General features: G+C 41.4%; 1 protein-coding gene across 1 annotated transcript; it reads right to left on the reverse strand.

Moving 5' to 3' along the window:
• Positions 1 to 5,856: 5,856 nt before the first annotated feature.
• On the reverse strand, positions 5,857 to 18,469 carry LOC139583766 (inhibin beta A chain-like). The gene is made up of 2 exons (XM_071415209.1): positions 17,707 to 18,469; positions 5,857 to 7,042 (listed from the first exon to the last, which is right to left on the reverse strand). The coding sequence occupies exons 1-2, from the start codon at positions 18,128 to 18,130 to the stop codon at positions 6,252 to 6,254; spliced, it is 1,215 nt and encodes a 404-aa protein (XP_071271310.1). The 5' UTR covers positions 18,131 to 18,469; the 3' UTR covers positions 5,857 to 6,251.
• Between the last annotated feature and the right edge of the window lie 3,744 nt (positions 18,470 to 22,213).

A 22,213-nucleotide genomic window follows, 5' to 3' on the forward strand; every position in this document is an offset into this window, starting at 1 on the left:
TATTTCTATGTTTTGTCTATCTATCTATTGTTTTTAGATGGTCATAACATGGTTAATTTGGCTATTTGATTTAGAATTTTAGGACCTCTGTAGGTGTAAAGAAATATATTTACAAAAAATGTATGGTTCTCAATCAGGGACAGCTGTCTATCGTTGTCTCCACAAAAGGAAATAGGTCAGAGGCTGTGGTTTAGTTGGGTTCAAGAAGTGGTTTAGATATCTATGTCTGAAAAACGAAACCATTCTGAGGATTAAATTGACAAATATGTCTTGACTGCATATACAGTCTTATTGCGATGATGCAGTCTTATCCTGACCTCATCATCATTACAAAAACTCCCTCATAGTTTTGTTTACACTGCATGAAAAGTGCAAAAGCTATGACAGAAAATTCGGACATGCAAATTTGTGTTGTCGGGAGATCGCAAATGCAGTTGATCAGGTGTCGTTAATCCTGCAACACTGAGTTCCAGTTTTTTCGTGCACAACCTAACAATCATGAAAAATCATTGTGAGTTAGACGGCAGCAACATTGTCAAAATCCTTTAATTAAGCCTTTCTTGTTCCATTAAGGTAACATGTGGAATTGTTTTTAGATGGTCATAACATGGATCATTTTGCCATTTGTAGAATTTTAGGACCTCTGTAGGTGTAAAGAAATATATATACAAAAAATGTTGATTAAACATTGAATTTGGTCTTACTGTTCATAGCCCATAGAAACGCATTGAATAACATATTCATACATGGCTAAACAGAAAGGAAGTTAGTTTTGAAGTGTCTGTCCTACATCTGAAAGATATTTTTTATACCCATATTTAACCCCCTTTTCTTTGGCACTAAAATAAAATAAGCCTAATGATGATTGAGGTTTCTACATGCAACAGTCCGAAGATCAAATATATTCTGATAACATATACTGACTGCATACACTGAGTGTACAAAACACACATTCCAGATATTGAGTTGCACTCAATTTTGCCATCAGAACAGCCTCAATTCGTTGGGGCATGAACTCTAAAAGATGTCGAAAGCATTCCACAGGGATTCTGGCCCATTATTGACTCCAATGCTTCCCACAGTTGTGTCCAGTTGGCTGGATGTTCTTAAGATGGTGGACCATTCTTGATACACACGGGAAACTGTTGAGCATGAAAAATCAAGCCTTATTGCAGTTCTTGACACACACAACCGGTGCGCCTGGCACCTACTACCATGGCCCGTTCAAAGGCACTTAAATCTTTTGCCTTGCCCATTCACCCTCTGAATGGCATACATACACAATCCATGTCACAATGGTCTCAAGGCTTAAAAATCCTTCTTTAACCTGCCACCTCCCATTCATCTACACTGATTGAAGTGGATTTAACAGGTGACATCAATAAGGGATCATAGCTTTCACCTGGATTCACCTGGTCAGTCTAGTTCATGAAAAGAACTGGTGTTCCTAATATTTTGTCCACTCAGTGTATGTTAGAGTAGACCAAAGACAATATTCCATATTCAGTAGTATGAGACTGCAGGCTGATTGTGCTGAATGGTTGCACATTATTCTCACCTAAAACTCTCCACAGTCTATGCAATCAAATAACGATGTGCTTTGATTGATACGAAATATAACTGGAAAACACAGATTACATGTAGATCTATTAACGCAGCGAACAAATGGTTGACAGCCATTGAGCAGCTGTCGTAAAAGTGTAACATTAGTTGATGATTGGAAGTAATAAACCTAATCTTGAAAGTATTGCTGCTGATTGGGAGACATGCTCTATGTCAGCTTCAGAAGAGCTGAGGTTTACAAAAATGACTTGTCTGTCGATTAGCGTCTTTTTGTGTACTCCTGTGTTAATTAGCATTAAAAAAACGTCGCTTTTGGTACAAGACAATGTCTAATCTCACTTCAAAGTTCACACCTCCTTATGTCCACATTCAGTCATGCATACACACACACACACACACACACACACACACACACACACACACACACACACACACACACACACACACACACACACACACACACACACACACACACACACACTTTAAATACTTTACTTGAATGCACACATTATATTACAGTAATTTGAAGTATTCAAACAAGGATTCAAACATTTCAATAGTCACAAATGCATAGACGCAACACACACATACACACCTTTTTTTTTTACACACTTCCCAAAATACATTTCCTAAAACTTTAACCCTTTGAATGTTCTTACACCCACTGTTACGTAAGTTTCATTGTATTGTATTGTCTTGCCAGTGTTTGGGAAGTAGCGAGCGTGAGTGTGTGCTGCTTTGTATGTGTGGGTATGGAGGAAAGAGAGAATACAATGCTTTGAACAAGAAGTGGAGGATGGTGGATCTGCACTGTTTGAGGTTGACCTTCACCACTAGCTGTGTCACAACAGCAAAGACTTGCACAACACACCGGTTTAAGCGTCTTACATGAATGATCATCAAAAGGCTGTGGTCCACAACTTCTGCTCACCCAAAGGGAACACCCTTCTGTGGTTTTTGCTGGCCCTCTGATCCTCAGCTATTGAAGTATGATCATCTGCAAGCCATTTTGGTGTCCCCCTTCTCATTAAGTGGGGGCGGCTCTATTTTTAAACAGTCTGCCTGACACACAGCTTTATGTCATCTTGACAAAGACCAATTTGGCTGTCTTAGAGTTTCTTTCCACTTTTGAGAAGAGGAATCTGTGAGTCCGTCTAATGTTATGCGTTGTGTGAGTAGATGTGTGTGGTGAGCCCCCCCCCCCCCCCCCCACACACACATTACATCACATTGCGTGGTTAGTGGATAGGAAATACAAGGCTGTCCTCATGGCTAGGCCATTTCCTTCCTAGCCATAACCCTGTTGTCTCGCTTGTTTCGGCTCTTGTCTTACCTCATCAATGTAAACTGAGCTGGCTGAGGTCTACTCACGAAAGACACCATATGCTGTGTGAGTAAGTAGTCATGCAAGCTTTTGTTCCCAAAATATGCTCTCTATAACATCTGCCTGTCCTTGGTTTTCATGTTGCTCTCATTGGTGTTTTGTGTGAATGGGTTTACCAATGTCTTAACCCAACACCAATAATAATAAATAAAATGAAACAATTCCGTGGAAAGCAAAGCTGTTCTGTTGAGTTTCTCTGAGACTAATTTCCTAATTGTGTGTGTGTGTGTGTGTGTGTGTGTGTGTGTGTGTGTGTGTGTGTGTGTGTGTGTGTGTGTGTGTGTGTGTGTGTGTGTGTGTGTGTGTGTGTGTGTGTGTACTCATGTACAAGGTCAAATATACTGAATTATACTGGACTGAACATGCGCAGAACACCTTTTCAGAAACTGCACAAAACCAGAAACAACACATTTCTGTTTTAGTGTACATCCTTTTAACTTTAATGGTGAAGTGAAACAAAAAAAATACTGCAAAATAAATTAGATAAAAAAACTTTGCCACAAGCACATTTTGGATTTGTACAACAAAGCAATGCAACATATTGGTATTTGCATTTCAATATATACAGAATAAAAAATATAGGTTTTATTCTAAGTCCACTTGTTTCAGTGTCAATTCTTTTGTATTGATAAAAGAAAATGAAAACAAATACAACCACTTTTTTTTCTATTGATGCTGTATGCATTAATGCACACTGTAAGGTACATTAATGTGTTTCTTAAATTAGTCTATACTCCAAGACAACACTTTGTGGGGGAATATTTTGGTAACATTTATTTTACAGCCCATTTTAAACTGGTACACTTTACATGGTATTAACTAAGAAACTATGCCCAATGGATACTTCTTTGTACTTCTAAACTATCAACATTGAAATAGATATCCATAATACTGGTAACTCACTGCTTTAACTAGTACCAAATGTTACATATTGAAGCTTGCGTCAATGAATCTCAAAGAAGATAAAGTATAATTACTATGTAAATAATTAGCTGGTAAAAAAGCAGGCAGTAAAAGAAAGTGTTACCAAAGTTTCTAATTGCTTCCTTTTAGACATTGGACCATGTACAATGTTGTATGAAGGCAAGCGAAGGAAACCAACTCTCCAAACAGCCCAAAAACGTTTGCTTGATGTAAGATGGGACCTCCAATATTTGGCGAGATATTTTGAAATATGAAACTATTTTAACTAGAATTTCAGGAAACATATTTCAGACTTCCAAATTCAATGGAGACATTCATTTTCTGCCAAAACATGACAAATTGGCCTACAGTAAGTGCTTTTACAATAATAATCAAATAATAATACAATAATAACACAATAATATGCCACTCTCCAACAAGATAGTATTGTGAAAAGTATAGGTTAGAGTGAAGCATTATGGGAAATGAAGTCATTGTGCAGGAGCAGAAGGAATGTTTGGGCACTGATGCTAGGCTACGCTAATGCGATCTGTAACAGCCTCACAATGATGGTTGGCAATACTTACACAAACTCTTTGGTGGTCAAAAAATGCTGTAATAATACATCTATGTGTACTCAAAATTATATCTACTCGTCTTTTTTTCTCGTTATCTCTGTTTTAAACTCACGTGCTGTATAGATGTTTTGATTCATAAGTGCTTTTTAACCTCTCTTAGAATACCATTGATATTTGTGACTAGGCTGATCAGAATGTTGGTATAGTGCAAACTGAAAACATTCGTAACGTTTTTCAACAAAAATGTAACAAAAACAACAAACAATAATATTATTATCAATAGCAAATTATAATAATTATACATAGAGAAATGTTTGGTTCCAGCATCTGGTCCAATGTGTTTCTTTCAAGTATCTCTCAACAACACACTCACACACACAAGCACGTACACACCATGAACGCATACACGCACGCACACTCAAAAAAGTCTTCCTCTTTTTTAGTTTTGAAAAAGTAAACGGTTGAGAAAATGAAACAGGCAAAAAAAAATATGGATTGTAATACTTGACAAGTTGCATAGTTTGTACAGTTGAAGTCGGAAATGTACATACACTTAGGTTGGAGTCATTAAAACTGGTTTTTCAACCACTCCACAAATTTCTTGTGAACAAACTATAGTTTTGGCAAGTGGGCTAGGACATCTACTGTGTGCATGACACAAGTAAGTTTTTCCAACAATTGTTTCCAGACATATTATTTCACTTATAATTCACTGTATCACAATTCCAGTGGGTCAGAAGTTTACATACACTAAATTGACTGTGCCTTTAAACAGCTTGGAAAATTCCTGAAAATTATGTCATGGCTTTAGAAGCTTCTAATAGGCTATTTGACATAATTTGAGTCAATTGAAGGTGTACCTGTGGATGTATTTCAAGGCCTACCTTCAAACTCAGTGCCTCTTTGCTTGACATCATGGGAAAATCAAAAGAAATCAGCCAAGACCTCAAAAAACAATGGTAGACCTCCACAAGTCTGGTTCATCCTTGGGAGCAATTTCCAAACGCCTGAAGGTACCACGTTCATCTGTACAAATAATAGTACGCAAGTATAAACACCATGGGACCACGCAGCCGTCATACCGCTCAGGAATGAGACGTGTTCTGTCTCCTAGAGATGAATGTACTTTGGTGCGGTGGACCAAAATTCCCCCAACTTATTGTGGGAAGCTTGTGGAAGGCTACCCGAAATGTTAGACCCAAGTTAAACAATTTAAAGGCAACGCTACCAAATACTAATTGAGTGTATGTAAACTTCTGATCCACTGGGAATGTAATGAAAGAAATAAAAGCTGAAAAAATCATTCTCGCTGCTATTATTCTGACATTTCACATTCTTAAAATAAAGTGGTGATCCTAACTGACCTAAAACAGGGAATATTTACTAGGATTAAATGTCAGGAATTGTGAAAACCTGAGTTTAAATGTATTTGGCTAAGGTGTATGTAAACTTCCGACTTCAACTGTATATTTTTCAGGCACCTCATTCGCATGGTCTCTCATCTTGCAGTACATGAAAGGAGCAACTACACCGCATCTGGGTCACATAAATATCCTCTCACCTCCCTCCCTTTGTTTTGTAACAAAAATATATTAGATATTATGTATTTTTTTTTTGAAAGTGCCACAGAGATTTCTCTGAGTTATAGATACCCCCTGGACTTGCCAACGACGGAGAACAAGCCAGTCATTGAGTCCAAATAGGAATCGGTCTTGACAAGTGTCTTGCACGCAAGAGAGAGAGAGATAAAGGGCCTCTTCCATTTAGTTCTGTCTCTCTGGGCATGAGACCAACTTCCCAGCCCCACCAGCTCCGCCAGGCTTTTACGAGCAGCCACACTCCTCTACAACCATGTTCTGGATGTCCTTTTTGACAATCTTTTGCTCCTCATTGTAGTAGAGCATAGACATGGCGCGTAGCCTCGTGGGCACGCAGCATGACTTAATGTTCTGGAAGGGCGCGTAGCCCCGTATGCGGTAGTGATTGATGACGGTGGAGTGGAAGGACAGCGAGGAGCCTGTGATGCTAGCCACGTGGCTGGGGCAGTCGCCCTCACAGTAGTTGGCGTGGTAGCCCCCCGGTGCTATGATCCAGTCGCTCCAGCCAATGTCCTTGAAATTGACATAGAACTGGCGCTTGCAGCAAGCACGCACCTTGCCGTCGCATTCCAGGCCCCTTTTGTGGCGTCGCCGTGGCTCGCCGCCCTCGCCCTGCTGCACTACCGCCATGAGGAAGGGCCGGTGGGACTGCTCACGCTCCTGGTTGCCGCTGGTCGACACCAGGATGGGTGTGGCGCCAGCATTGGCGCACAGCGGGCAGGAGATCTTCACACTGAGCATGCTGCCGCCGCCCTTCAACAGAGCCTGGACGCTGGCTGACACGGGAAAAGTGTGCCAGCCACTGCGCCGCGTGTCCACTGCCTTCTCGGCCAGTGGCACAGACTCTTCATGGCCGTCTCCGCCATGGTGCTGCTGCAACAGGCGTATAGTGACCTTGGCACGGCTGCGATTGGTCTTGGCCAGCCGGAGGAAGATCCATACATTAGCCTGCTCCACCAGAGACAGCTCACCGCCCTCCTTGGAAATGAGGAAGTTGACCGCACCCTGGGAGTCGCCTAGAGAGGAGGAGAATAGAGAGAGGATCGGAGAATTCGATTAGTAAAGCATTGTAATGAAGTCTGAGCTCATTTCAGTGTAAGTAAAGGCTTTGCTCTCTGATTCTTGGACTGCACCGGCCACATCTGAGTCTGGTGGGGCGTGATAGGGCCACATCAATCAGACTGAGTCACTTTAGAGATGGCACACATATCATTAGAATTCCTTACTTGACATTTATTTTATTTATTTATTTCACCTTTATTTAATTACTTAAAATAGGCCCTTATTTTTTGCCTGTCTCTATATTTAATGACTTATTTAATGACTTCAGTGACATGACTTCACGCATAGTAAGGTTCTAGTCTGTTTCCCTTTTTCCAAATTTGCTTTATTCAGTTCATCATTGTTAATTGAGGGCATATCAGTTTGAAAATAATCTGTAATGTCCTTCGCTAACATTAAAGTGAAATGTGTTTACAGGAGAGACAGTAGAATGGTACATTTAGGGTACAACATGCAAACATGTTTTGCGAAGTGTATACACTCACTCACTCACTGCACACACACACACACACACATTCACAAGCACACAGCAAGATACAACACAACAGTACTGTCCATCACATACTGTTCACCTCTTCCTAAAACAACGTTGCATAATCTGTTTGTGTCACCTTTACTGGTGGCAGCCAGCATACTGTAAAGTACACAATAGTATTACAGAGAAATACAGCAAGAGGTTGAAGGATTTCAGTTATTACCCATAATAACTACAGTTTTCACAGGCAGATGTGACTTCACTTGTGATGTGGCGACATGTCTTCTCGTGCCACTGTGGGAGGCCTGCTGATGAACCAAATCTACCAGCTCTGGCTCAAAACTGGCTTATGTCCAGGGACCTAAGCACAAGCACGCCTCTGGAAAGCTTCTCCTAACAGATCATTTTGAATGTCTAAGCTAATCTCTTCCAATTACGGAGGAAAATCTTTACAAAGTGATGTCTTAACAATGCATAAAGCTCACTGTCTTGATATTATATTTGGCTTATTATTTGGGTTAGGGTAGAATGGCGGGAACCCGGTTACACTCCCATTTCCCGGGATAAATAACTGCGAGAAACCAGTAAATTATAATCATTTTATTTATATGAACGGCATGGCGTGAAATGGAACTGTTCAAATATATGTGATGTCTAAATTTGGCTTCTCTACGGCATGATGAATCTGAATGATGAATCAACGCTCAGGATGGGGACAGACAGCCCAGCTCAGTATGGAGCGCAGTTCACAGTGCATGTAGACCTACAGTATCATCTCATCATCGTAATGTTTTTTCCTGAGACTGGTAGGCCTACATTTGCTGCAGCATAGCCTATGCTACAGCAATATAAAGACAGAACGCACGTCTAATTTACCCATCTCCATCTGGCTTTCGGGGGTCACCTAGTTTTTTAATTGCACCTGCAGAGTTTTAAAACAGCTTACCACTCAAAGAATATTGTTGCTTTAAATCAGTGCATGCGTGAACACTCTCGCAGTTTTTCTCTCTCTCCATCAACTCCATTCAAATTGCATCCAAAATAGATAATCCTGTTGTAGATTGAAATACTGTATAGCCTGATATATAGATGTCCTAGCCTACCTCTTTCAGGTAATACATTCAATGCAGTATTACCCTTATTTTTAGCTAATTAATGATGGGTTATGCATAATAAGCTTTTAACTTATAGCCTTTGTCTCGTGCCCAATACTCAAGCATCTGTGCTCCGCTGGCCTCTCCTTAAAAAACGCTCCTTAGGTCTTGGAGTCCCATGCAGGAAAAGCTAGACAAGAATAGCTTGCTGAACATTATTTTTCATGATTCCATATGTGTTATTTCATTGTTTCTATGTCTTCACTATTATTCTACAACGTAGAAAAATTGTAAAAATAAAGATAAACCCTTGAATGAGTAGGTGTGTCCAAACTTTTGACTGGTGCTGTATGTTATTGCATGTACATCGAATGATTAATTAATCTTATGCTTCTCAATTATAAATAACATACATTTTTCTAAACTCTTATGTTACTCAATATGTTACTTCCACTCATTGTACTCGTTACTGAATGTAGCTGTTCCAGTTTAGATGGTTTAGGTAGCTAGTCTCATATATTCATCTTTCCAACCAGGCAGTCATTCTGAATGCAGGTTGCAGGTGAATAAAAATGCCAAATGTTGGATATCCCCACTGTGGGCTGGATTCCAATAGGAATTACACATCAATTTTCAAGACATCATAAAGTGACTTGCATGACTGATGTGGCCTGTAAACCATGCATTTCAGGCTGCTGTATGAAATATGTGTTTTATTGTGTTAAAGAATTCAATTTTAATGATAACATATTGGCTTAAGATCTCACTTGGTGAATGCCACAGGATTGTTAAGGGATGAATGTAACAACCATGTCTCTGTCACTAACAAATACATTCATGGGTAGTAAACTCTACAATTCACTCAAAAGGCAAGACACTCTGGGAAATATGCAAATAAGGCTTTACATTAAGCAGTATGTTAATTTAACACTGAAAAGTGTGGACCCGTATAGGCACTGGACCAGTGTTAAATTTAACACTCAGTGTTGATTTAACACTGGAGAATGTGCTGTGGCTCTTTGTGCCCAAACCCATCTGTCCAAACACAGCCGCTGCATCACAAACACAGGCAAAAAATAATTGGCTTTGCCAGTGGTGGCTCCGTCATTGTTCTTCCGTAATCCTGCACTGGGGCTAAAGAATGGGACTGTAGAAACCCAAGTGGGCCCTAACCCAAAGAAAACCTGCCCTGAGAAGAGCGTTTGTTTGAGTGCATCGCTGCCCAACATGGTTCCTGAAATAATTTGTGAGAAAATAATTGGAATCAACTGAAGAGCGGTACAATAACTCCTGAACAATAAACACTAATTTAGCCAATGAGAAGGACAGTTTGCACAGCTGTCCTGCACACAAAAATTGAAAATGATATTTTCAAAATTTTACCTCCCCCATTGCGTATCTTCAAAAAAGAATAGGGAGTGGCGGGTGAGCCCGAATTACCTGACAGCTTAGGAGCATTAGTGGTGGGTTCCTGTTCTATCCAAATACTGTCCTAATTATCAATATGCAATATGCTCACTCTTAATCCAGTTTAGCTTTGGAGGGCTAATGGCCTTAGATCTCTCCCGAGAGGTTCCAGTCATATTGTATGGAGCCCTAATACTCTACCACTGAGGCAACACTTCAATAACAAGAAGGATAACACTATAACACACTCTTGAGGTGTTTATTGTTTACCAATTTAAGGGAAATCGCAATTAATTTATACAGGTTGATTGCCTAATTTGATAGGAGTTAAACAAAATTGCCTAGAGATTCACTTGAACAAAATGTTAAAGTGGCAGGTCAACCTGTGACCTGCCAGTTGTATTGGAGGTAGTTGTAGCAGCTTTAATACCTGCCAACTCTCAGTCCACTAGTTAGTAGACCTACTTTCAGAGCAGACTAAACAGAGTACTCTTTGAAAAATGTGTCTTTTTCATATTTGCCTCTTTGCCTGCTGCAACTTTGAACGAGTTCTGGTTTGATAAATCAAGCACAAAAATATTATGGCTTACTGTATCCTGGACAGCATCATATATAACCACCTTTTGTTGTTGTTGACTTATCTTGTTAAGAAATAGTTTCAATGCATTTCTTGAAAAATATCATCATAATGATAACAGAATTGTAGCAGCATTTTTCTCTGAAAGTGCCGATCACCTTATTCTTCCCAAGTTGATTTCTCTTGAATGGTGCACCTTCTCTTGAATGGGGCCTGCTCTAACACAACCATATGTGGGTCTCAAGACATTCCAGGAATGTTCCCTGACAATGACAGCAATGTTGGAGAGCCATTGTGCAAAGAACCCAGTGTTCTATGAATGTCATTAGGATGTACGTTAGATGCTATCGCCACCAAATTGAAGCAGTTACATTTTAAGAATGCTTGTAAAACATTGTAGGGCTCATGGCAATTGTCTTTTAACAGACTGATAAAAAAAAGTTACACGCTATCTCATGTGTACCTGAAATCATTCCAATAGCATTCCCTACGCACTACTGCAAGGTTAACAGAATGCATCTGCATACACATTGAACCCTTTGGAAAAAAAGTCCAACTAACATTTACGATACGTTCCATCTTAGCCGAGTCGATCAACTGACCACCGACTGACCACCGACTGACCACCGACTGACCACCGACTGACCACCGACTGACCACCGACTGACCACAGAAATTGCAAAGGTCAGTGGTGCCATCAGTCATGTAACCCCTTTGACTCTCAGCCTCTCCATCTCACACTCCACTATCTCACTTGCAAAAACACTCTGTGCTGGCCTCTTTGGAAGGAGATGAACCAGCGGTGGGCTTGATTTATGACCCTGTACACACAATTAGACACCCAAGCCCAGGAAGATGTGCAGCAGTCGCTCTGAGTCACCGCAGTCCAGGCATCACAGGCCAAGGCACTCCCAAGAACAATGAGCAAAGTCGGGAGAAATACAGCCTCCTCAGACTCCTAACCTTTGGAGACTGGGAGAGTGAGAGACTTTATGTCTATCTAGCTGCTCTTTATTAATGCCAGGTTGTAATGAATTAAATTAGGGTTGTTATCCCCCCCCAAAATACGTTATTTGGTCTATGCCAAGAATATTCCATTCAAATCCTCTATTCAAATTTCCAATGACAACAGTAATTAGAGAAGGAGATGGAGAAGCACCCAATGATTTGCAATCGTGCCACACATTTGACCAGAAGAGTGTTCAGTCACAACATATGACTTAATGTGAAGATACAATAGATCTGACTAAGCTCTGGCTAACCTGTAAACCTGATCCTATCCCTCTCTCCTGCTTACTCTGTAGCTGGTCAATATCTGTTCACAGATGTTAGTGGCTGAATCAAGCCAATAAATACTGTGGTGTTGGTAGTGTGCAAGAAGAAACCTTGCCACACATGGGCTGTCATAGTGGAGAGGTGAGGTGAGGAGTGATTGGGCCAATATGAATTACATGCCAGTCAATGAGACCTGCCCAAGGCTTGTAGTTGTCTCCCTCTCAGTGAGGCACCATGGCCTTCATGGGAACGTGGGTGCCCTCCTATCCTGCTTGAAAAGCTACACAACTCAACAGAACACCGGACTCCTAGCCGGATCCCAAAGGCATCATCCACCAGTCAGTTTATTTTTATTTGACCAGCCCAGATATATCTGAAAGTGTTTACAAAGTTTTATCAAATTTTTCCCCTTGCTTTTTACTATTGCCTGAAACCACTGGCTGCTGTTTCTTTTCTGTTTGTCTGGGCTTTGTTATAGGAGCTAGAATAGTCTCTATGAACCATAAAGGTTTCCTCTGACTCGATGTCGGGACACTTTCTTGACGCCCTTTTGGAGTAGGCCTTGGCAGCATAATATTCATTTGGAGATATCAGAAAAGACACTCCGTTGGTGATGTCAAGAGCTTTGGCATCACATTCCAAAACATATTTAATTGCTCTGGCCACGGCACAAGAATGAATGGTAGTGGCAGCATTGAGGAAAAAAACAGCAAATGTCTTTTTTGTCTTTTGCTTTTAGCAGCACTGGTGGTTCATTGCATATATACCAAATGGAGAGATGAGACAACATGAAACAGTAGTTAAACCTCTCAACCATGCAGGTTAACAAGCCAAAAAAGAGACTTGCCAATTTAGGCTACAGTACAAAAATGTTCCATTGACTGCTATTTTGTACCACAATCTAAAAGTAATTAACTATTATTGGAGAGACATGGTTAGGAGGTGAGACTCTTTTGTAACTGATGTGGAATGTGACCTCTCAGCCTCAAGTCTTTGTGAGAGGAGTCCTTGAGCTTGATAACTGATAGCAGTGCTGAATACGTAAAATACATGACAGATAAGGGCCTTTTAATGGAACTATTAGTTAACTGACACCAAATAGGCAGAAAAGAACTGTTTCACATACAAATGTACATGTTGATCATATTCAGTCTCATGAGAAAGTGTGCTTCTGTTCTTAAATCACTACCAAATCTTAGCAGTCACTATAGTTAGTCTATGTAGCCAAATCAAGGTGTCCGGAGACAGCTGTGCGATTTAAAGAGATACAGCTACCAGAAGTGGATATACATGTGGACATGGGAATTTCACTGATGATGTGTTTAATTAATTGCTGTACTCCATGGGTAGGGGGGTTGAAGGGGAGTGTAGGCACAGACTGCGGAGGACATTGGCACTACCAGCACTCAACACTTTCCACACAGTGAGCAAGGCTCTTTCATGAGATACTGTCCCAACAGCCCAAAATAATTATTGGGCCCCATATTCCGTTGAATGAAGCAATTATATGCAGCAGAATGTCCCTGCTACGTGGTTAATTTACCCTAGTTATTTGTATTTATTATTAAAGACCCCCAAGCAGAAGTGCCACTCTTCCCTTTTAATCTAAAGTTCATTCAAATGCCTATTTAGAGTAAAAGGGACTATTATGTTTTTTTTTATATATATATATAAGCCAACAAGTACAGGGAATGAGAATGTGGAACTCAATAGTGATCCACACAGGAGTCCCACACAGGAGATTTCTTTAGTAGCCCTCTGATGTCGAAACAACTCTGAATAATGATAATGTGACTAAATGTCAGGCCACGTCAAATTCTCATCACAAATTGAATTCAGAGAATCATTTATTACGCACTAAAAACAACTGGTTCTATATAGTGCCAAATAAGGGTTATTTGGCTTGTAACCCCTTTTGCTGCTATAAATAGCCTTCTAAAGGTTCTATAAAGAACCATGCTCATAAGGTTCTAAATGGAATCCCTTTCCTAAAGTTATCGAAATGACCTTTTGAAGAAACATATTGTGTTCTTTTCTTTTTGGTTAGCCATATGACATTGTTAAAAATCCATAGGTTTTATTATTCTGTTAATTGACAAGTTCAAATCAGTTGTGCTAGCTTTGGAATGACTGGGCGTCCCTGGGGAGAAGTTTGAGAACCATTAAACTAGACATCAGCTCTCAATTGACGCAAAGCCATACGTGAGTCTTTTGACAAATAGAGCTGTGAGAAAACCATGCCACAAAATATTAAAATGAGCCACCGCTTCTACATTTGTATTATAATGACTTAAAGGGGAAAGAACCCTTTTCTGATTGAAGGGCTCAAAGGGTTCTTTGAGGTATTATGGTTAAACATAGAACCATCACACTTGATAAGATGCTTGATAAGAGGCTTTTATTATTAATTGGGATATTTTCTATTGAACCATGTGGTCTATGGACTAGAAACTCATGAACACTATGGACACACATGTTTTCAATTACAAATGTCACATACACTACCGGTCCACAGTTTTAAAACACCTACTCATTCAAGGGTTTTTCTTTATTTTCAATAGTGAAGACATCAAAACTATAAAATAGCACAAATGGAATCATGTAGTATTCAAAAAGTGTTTTACGAATCATAATATAATTTATATTTGAGATTCTTCAAATAGCCACCCTTTGCCTTGACGACAGCTTTGCACACCCTTGGCATTCTCTCAACCAGCTTCATGAGGTACTCACCTGGAATGCATTTTAATTAACAGACGTGCCTTGTTAAGATTTTTTTCCTTCTTAATGCGTTTGAGCCAATCAGTTGTGTTGCGACAAGGTAGGGGGGTATACAGAAGATAGCCCTATTTGGTAAAAGACAAAGTCCAAATTATGGCAATAACAGCTCAAAAAAGCAAAGAGAACGACAGTCCATCATTACTTTAAGACATGAAGGTCAGTCAATACGGAAAATTTCAAGAATTTGGAAAGTTTCTTCAAGTGCAGTTGCAAAAACCATCAAGCGCTATGATGAAACTGGCTCTCATGAGGACCGCCACTAGAATGGAAGACCCAGAGTTACCTCCTTAGCAGAGGATAAGTTCATTAGAGTTACCAGCCTCAGAAATTGCAGCCCAAATAAATGCTTCACAGAGTTCAAGTAACAGACACATCTCAACATCAACTGTTTGTATGAGATTCGGCCTTCATGGCCGAATTGCTGCAAAGAAACCACTACCAAAGGCACAAATAACAAGAAGAGACTTGCTTGGGCCAAAAAACAAATTGGAGTTTTTTGGTTCCAACCACAGTGTCTTTGTGGGACGTGGTGTGTGTGAATGGATGTGTATGGATGTGCATGTGTATTTCCTACCATAAGGAGGTGTTATGGTGTGGGGGTGCTTTGCTGGTGACACAGTCAGTGATTTATTTAGAATTCAAGGCACACTTAACTAGCATGGCTACCACAGCATTCTGCAGCGATACGCCATCCCATCTGGTTTGGGCTTAGTGGGACAATCATTTGTTTTTCAACAGGACAATGACCCAACACCTCTCCAGGCTGTGCAAGGTCTATTTTACCAAGAAGGAGAGTGATGGAGTGCTGCATCCGATGACCTGGCCTCCACAATCCAAAGACCTCAACAAAATTGAGATGGTTTGGGATGAGTCGAACCTCAGAGTGAAGGAAAAGCATCCAACAAGTGCTCAGCATATGTGGGAACTCCTTCAAGACTGTTGGAAAAGCATTCCAGGTGAAGCTGGCTGAGAGAATGCCAAGAGTGTACAAAGCTGTAGTCAAGGCAAAGGGTGTCTATTTGAAGAATCTCAAATATAACATGTTTTTGGAATCGTTTAACACTTTTTTTGGTTACTAGATGATTCCATCTGTGTAATTTCATAGTTTTGATGTCTTCACTATTATTCTACAATGTAGAAAAATAGTACAAATAAAGAAAAACCCTTGAATGAGTAGGTGTTCTAAAACTTTTGACCGGTAGTGTATATTTTTGTCGGCTTCCTGATCTATATGCTAAGGCTTTGGTAAAATAATATTTGGTCTGTCTTTGTCGTATTGATGTAAGCTTGAGGCGTGGTATTTATGGTGACACACTGTTAGAAAAATTTGTGTGTTGACATTTTAGTTGAGCAAACTCATAATCCTATTGCAGATGGATGCCTTACAATTGCATGTTTAATCAACATTTTTTTTATTATAGTGCATACTCTCACTTAGGTTTTCCTAAATGGTTCAACTGTTCATTTATTTCAAGTGTATGCTGTTGAGAACGTCAGGGAGGGAACCTGGCTCCAGTAATGAGCATGCTAGCATTTTCTAATGAAGTGAGCTAAACTGTTTACTTTTTTAACTTGATTCAGTTTCCTCAACCTCAATACATGCATCAATCAATAAATTAAAAAAAGAATGGTTATTTCCCCCAACTCTGACATAAAAATTGTTGTTTTCAATGCCATGTTATAGCTACTTCACAACTCTTTCAAATTGTACTGTAAAATGCATACTCGAAAATGAATTTTTTGAGAATTCCTAATTGACAGGTTGGAAAGTTGGGTCTAACTACCCATATAGAGGAAGAGCCTACGTTGAAAATATACATTGTTTTTCTCGAATTCTTTGCTTTTACCCACTTGTTTGTTTGTTTTTACCGCATAACAGGAACAGCAACTTGACATCACACAATGAAGGACATTCTCATTTCCTTCACTGTGTGTCTGACCATTGGTTTTAAACATAAGTTGTGTGAGTGTGAGTAGGCCTACTGCAGGAGTTCGCTAAACGTAATCTGTCAAGTCCTTGTGAACTCACTGCAAATGCCAGTCATGACTTGGAGTACACAACCTTTACACTCTCATTGAAGCACTTCTCTCTCCCCCCTTTGCTGCAACAGAGATCCGGGAGCACTCAAGATCACCTCACCAATTACCACAGTACTGTATTTATGAATAGCCCTTTCCAAAATACTGTACTGTCAAATGTTCTACACCTTCAATGGCAGTCATAATTTGCTATGGGAGGAAAAGGGAACATTGTTCTTGTGCCGACACAGTTCATCTTTTTCTATATTCCATGTTCCCCTCCTGGGCTATCAAAGTCAGACTCAGATCTCCCTACACATCATAGGTTTGACAGCACCTTTGAGCACACCACTCAACACTCGACAGCAGGCTTTAAACCCGCCTGTGGAAGAAGAAACCGAGGTGAGTCACATAGAGAAAGAGCCTACTGGATAAGAATGTTTTTTCTTTAACCTGAGGAGACTTTTTTTCTTTTTTAAATAACTCTCTCTCTCGTTCTCTCTCTCTCTATTCGTTGTCGCTGCCATTTCTGAGAAAAACACTCATTCGGTCTCCCGGCGACTGCTACTGCGCTACTCTGAATAACTTCACACGGGAGCTAAGGGACACAAGCCTGGGAGCTTTCTAAGCAGGTAATTGTGTGTTCTTAAAAGCAGCAGGGGGTCATTAGGGACCCTTAAGAGAGGGGTGGCAGGGGAAGGTGTGGGGGTGGGGGCAGCTCTCTGGGTAGAGTCAACAGGTTTTAAACTGTTCTATCACACAGGTGGAATTAAGCAGGTCGAGAGCCTGTCGTTTCAAAGATTTAGGTCTGCAAACCTGCCGAACTGGGTTACAGTCCTATAGCCTTAGTAGCGTTTAGCAAGGCTGCCTTTCTGTTCTTGCCTCCTTAGACAAGGACCTTTCTTGTTGCTCTATCGCTCTCTCTCTTTTTCTCTTTTCACACATATTCATGCTCGATCACCCCCCCACTCACACACCTGTGGCACTCACCGGCCTCTGCGAAGGTAAGGATCTCAGTCGTCTCGACCATGTCGGCGGCATTGGGGCGCCCGTGGCCCCCATCCTCGATCTGGACGCTGCCGTCCTCGGCCACTCTTCCCACGTGCAGCTTGCGGATGGCATTGAGCAGAGCAGCGCGGGGCACCGGGTGCGTGACATTGGGCCGCACCTGCAGGTGCAGCATGTTGAGGATGTGCCTCTTCACCGCCTCCACCACCTCGGGTTTGCTGCCATCCTCCTCCTCGTTGAGCCGCGCCAGGGCGCAGGACGGGCAGTCAGTATCCTCTGGCACCAGCTGGGACTGGGTCTGTGGTGGCGTCTGGCCACCACCCATCGCCACGGACAAAGAGCCGGCCCCGCCACAGCTATGGGCAAAGAGCAGCAACATCCCACTCAGCAGGGGCAAAGGAGACATCCTGGACTAGACAGGTCTGCTGCCGGGACAACGTAGAGAGCAGCGCAGCGAGCACCAACTGGTAGGTGAAAAGACGAGAGTGGGGAAAACTATCAGTCCTTCTACCAAAAGAGATTTAAAAAACTCCTCCAGACAAGGTAAGCTCTGGACAAATAAATGTAGGCAGCACTGTAAAACTTGGAATAAAAGTTTAAAAAGTGACACCTAAAAGTGAGAACAAAAAAGAATAATCCTTGTGTTTAAAAAGGAGAGATGGCTGAAGAAGGAGAGGTGTGGACAGAAGATGGTCTTGCCAGTGCTGGAGTGGAGATGATGTCTGATCCTTGGGAGGTTTTGTGTGGGAAGGTCAGTCGTCTTCAGAAGGTTACCCCAGGGAAGCGTAGTTCTCTGTAGAAGTCTGTGAGTGCTCACTGTGCACAAGTTGAATGGTTTTGAGAGAGTGGGCAGGGCTCTCTTTGCTGTCTCTCTCTCTCTCTTTCTCTCTTTCCTTCTGTACCTCTCCCTGTGTCTTACTGTAATTATACCTCCCTCTTCCCTCCTGATCCCACCCTTTACTAACTCACTACTTCTGACTCATGTGTTTCACTAACTTAGCCTTTATTTATTTATTTGGGGTCGTGCTGTGTGTCTCACAGTGGAAGGCTTGCAAACCTTTTCCTTCACATTTTTTGAACATGTTTCTTTATCCTTTGTTGCTCATTCCCCTCTCACTTCTGTTAAATTCAACCACATGGTTGTTGAATTATTTGTCGTATAGAATTGTAGACATTGGTTTGTAGTGATGTACAATAAGAAGTTCTGATATGGCTTGTATGCATGTGTTTAGAGTGTGTGACAAGTTGAAACACTTTAACCCATTACAGTCTAAGCCCTGTCTAAGTCGGGGGTGGGGGGGTTCTACTAAGCTATTTGGAATTGTTTTAAGAAGGTCATACCAAGGATCATTTAGCTATTTGATTTTGAATTGTAATATACCTTGAAGTATCAAAAAAATATATAAAAAATGATTTGATTAAATGTTTATTTGGTCTTACTTCTACTTGCCCATACAAATGCATTGAATAACAGATTCACTACATGGAACAACAGATAGTCCCTCAAAAAATAAAAAAGGAAGTGTGTTCTGTGTCTGTCCTATATCGGAGAGATATAAGAAAGATCAGGAAATATTTGTTATTTTTTTTTACATGTATAAAGAAAACTAGAGTCGATTGATCCCATTCAATTCTAAATGAAATAGCTAAATGATCCATAGTATGAGCTTAAAACAATTCCATTTGTCAGCTTAGCACCCCCCCCCCCCCCCCCACCCCCCCCCTCCCAACGTCTTAGACTCTAAAGATTTAAGTTGAAACATTCAACTCATTTTGAAGATGGACATGATTGCCTTGTCTGGTTGCAAGGGTTAGATAGCATACCATATTAGGGCTTTGTTTAAAGGAATGTACATTTGTGGTCACTGGTAAGCCCCAGGCGAAACACTCAAACCCCACAATGCATCAATCCATGTTTTTTTTAGATGGCTGTATGTTGTGTCATTGTATTTCATGTTTTTCTCGTCAGTTCAACGTGAATGGGATGATTGGGTTCAGTTTTTTCCTTACAATAGCATGACATTTGCCTCATCTGCCGATTCACCAGGAAGTGACCGCAGGGTCAACTTCCTGTTTTAATAAGTTGAGGTCAGACGTCTGGGATTCTCAGTGACATAGACAGACTCCGACTCTTCGGCGTGACATCATCAAAGGCAAAGCGGAAGGCTAGTGTGAGTCGTCCGTGTATCCAAAAATCTACTCCAAGTCATGCAAAGTCATCCCTAGTATATTATCAAATAAGACATTGATCTTGATCAATGGAAATTTACTTGCAGTTGTAACAGCTCTGGAAAGTGACTGGCTACGATGACTCACCATCTTGTGTTATGATCAAATTAGCATCTGAATAGTTCATGTTAACTAAGGCTATGTGAAAACTCTGAATAAACCGTTTTTGGAGCACTTCGAGAGCTAACAGTATGCTCCAAAATGTTTGTTTTTGTTTCTAATGGTCAAAGGCTTTGATTACATGTACTGCATTCAATTTAATTGTAGTTCTAGACCTTTACGCAGCTCTAAACTATGTGGAAAATTGTGAGCAGGTTAACATTTGTATGTGTTTAGTGTTACATTACAGTTGAACACTTTAATATCCTACTCTAGTGTGTATTGTAATATCTATCTTCTAAACTAACTGAAGGATGATGTATATGTCCTAATGGCACTACTCCCTCTTGTGGACATATGATGTACCTTCAACCACATACTCATTCCTTCTCCTTTAAGTTTACTCTCCCACTATGTATCCATCTCTTTCTCCCCCTCTCTCTATTTCTCCCTCTCCATCAACCTGCCTGCCTTCTTTCTTCCCCTCCTGCCTCGTTCTTTACTTCCCTCACTTTTTCTAATTTCTCTCTCTCTCTCTCTCGCAGTTTGGCTGCTGTCCGCCACTGTCTCTCGTAAAGGTTAGGGGTCATTTCCTTCCACTCTGAGCTGTAGCTGTAGGACCTCTGCAACTTTATGAAACACGTAATAGGTGAATCCAGCACATCGTTCCGCTCCTGACAAATTTACTGCCTCAGAGTCTCGAGAAGAGACTTCGTCCTCCGCGGACAGTGATGGGCCAATAGAGCAGCTCAATGTAGCGCTGGCCGTATCATGTCAGAAGGCAAAAGACAGGAGGTCCTCAAGCCAGCCAGAGGCTACAGCTGCCTGAGTGTGACACCCTGTTGCTGAGAGGAGGGTGGGGGTGAGAAGGATGGTGGCATGTGTGTGTGTATGTGTGTGTGTGTGTGTGTGTGTGTGTGTGTGTGTGTGTGTGTGTGTGTGTGTGTGTGTGTGTGTGTGTGTGTGTGTGTGTGTGTGTGTGTGTGTGTGTGTGTGTGTGTGTGTGTGTGTGTGTGTGTGTGTGCGCGCGTGCGTGCGTGCGTGCGTGCGTGCGTAGGTTTGTGTGTGTGAGAGCACGGGGAGACAGCAGGTTATGTGGAGGTGAGGTATCTGTTATAGTTCCCATAACACCTTTTATTGTACTTTCTACAAGATGGAGTAGACACAGTACAGAGTTGAATGATGACGATTTTTATTATTATCATTATTATTATGCTCAGCGTGTGTGTGATGGCACGGAAGGGCCACGGCCATGTGTGATGGATTGGTTCGCTCCGTCTCCACGCCAGGGGAGATATAACCGGGAGAAGGATGCTGAGAGTCCAGCAACACTCAAGTTACGGCATTCCTCACCGTCGCGGCGGGGGCGTTGAGCAGACCCCATTAAAATCAAATCCCCAACGAACTGGGATGAGGTGGTGGTGACAGTGGCATGGGGGGGGGGTTAGAGTTTTATTCACCCTGAGAAAGTGATGAGTAAGTCTTTCACCAGATGTGTGCTCCTCTAGTGCGGCGTAATTCTCCCTTCCTCCATCCAGACGCATGGGAGAGCCCGTGGATAAGGTTTGACCGTTACTGGGCCTGGCCAGACACTGTCCAAGTCTCTCATATCTCTCCACTAGCCTGGTCCCAGACCTGTTTGTGCTGTATAGCCAACTCCCATGGTTGGTCTTAGGAGATGGCTATACAGCACAAACAGATCTGGGACCAGGCAATCTCTTCATCCTGAGAGAGACATAAATGGGAAGAGGTAGCTGGAAAGAGAAAGTGAGGGCATGTTGAGTGTGAGTGTGGAGTAGAGGTTTGTTGAAGCAAGATGAGTAGTGAGAGTAGGTTCAGGCTCAGTATACGTCCCGTGGCTGTCCAATTTATGAATATACTGGATTTCAGTTTGTATTAACTGATATGTGGACGTAATTTGGACTTGAACTTGAACTCAAGTTCTGTATCTCCAGGGCCACCTCAATGTCCTTTATGAGCCTCGCTGTGGAAATGTACAGTGACTATGTTAAAACTTTAAGCCCACCTAGTGTGCGTTTGTGGAATAATAATAATAACAATTATTCCCTTTGCCAACTGTATTAGTTGTTCTTCTGAGGTGTCAGTATGTTTATATGTACAGGGTGTCCTGGCCAATGGGCCATCCGTTTAAACTAGCCGT

The sequence above is a fragment of the Salvelinus alpinus genome, chromosome 8 (assembly GCF_045679555.1).
Source record: "Salvelinus alpinus chromosome 8, SLU_Salpinus.1, whole genome shotgun sequence".
Taxonomy (NCBI): Eukaryota; Metazoa; Chordata; class Actinopteri; order Salmoniformes; family Salmonidae; genus Salvelinus; species Salvelinus alpinus.

What these genes read in the sequence shown, in the direction of transcription:
- LOC139583766 (XM_071415209.1), bottom strand. Translation starts at nt 18,130, where the DNA reads ATGTCTCCTTTGCCCCTGCTGAGTGGGATGTTGCTGCTCTTTGCCCAT. An exon ending in CCTTACCTTCGCAGAGGCCG is followed by an intron (nt 7,043 to 17,706) that starts GTGAGTGCCACA and finishes CCTCCTCTCTAG; the next exon opens with GCGACTCCCAGGGTGCGGTC.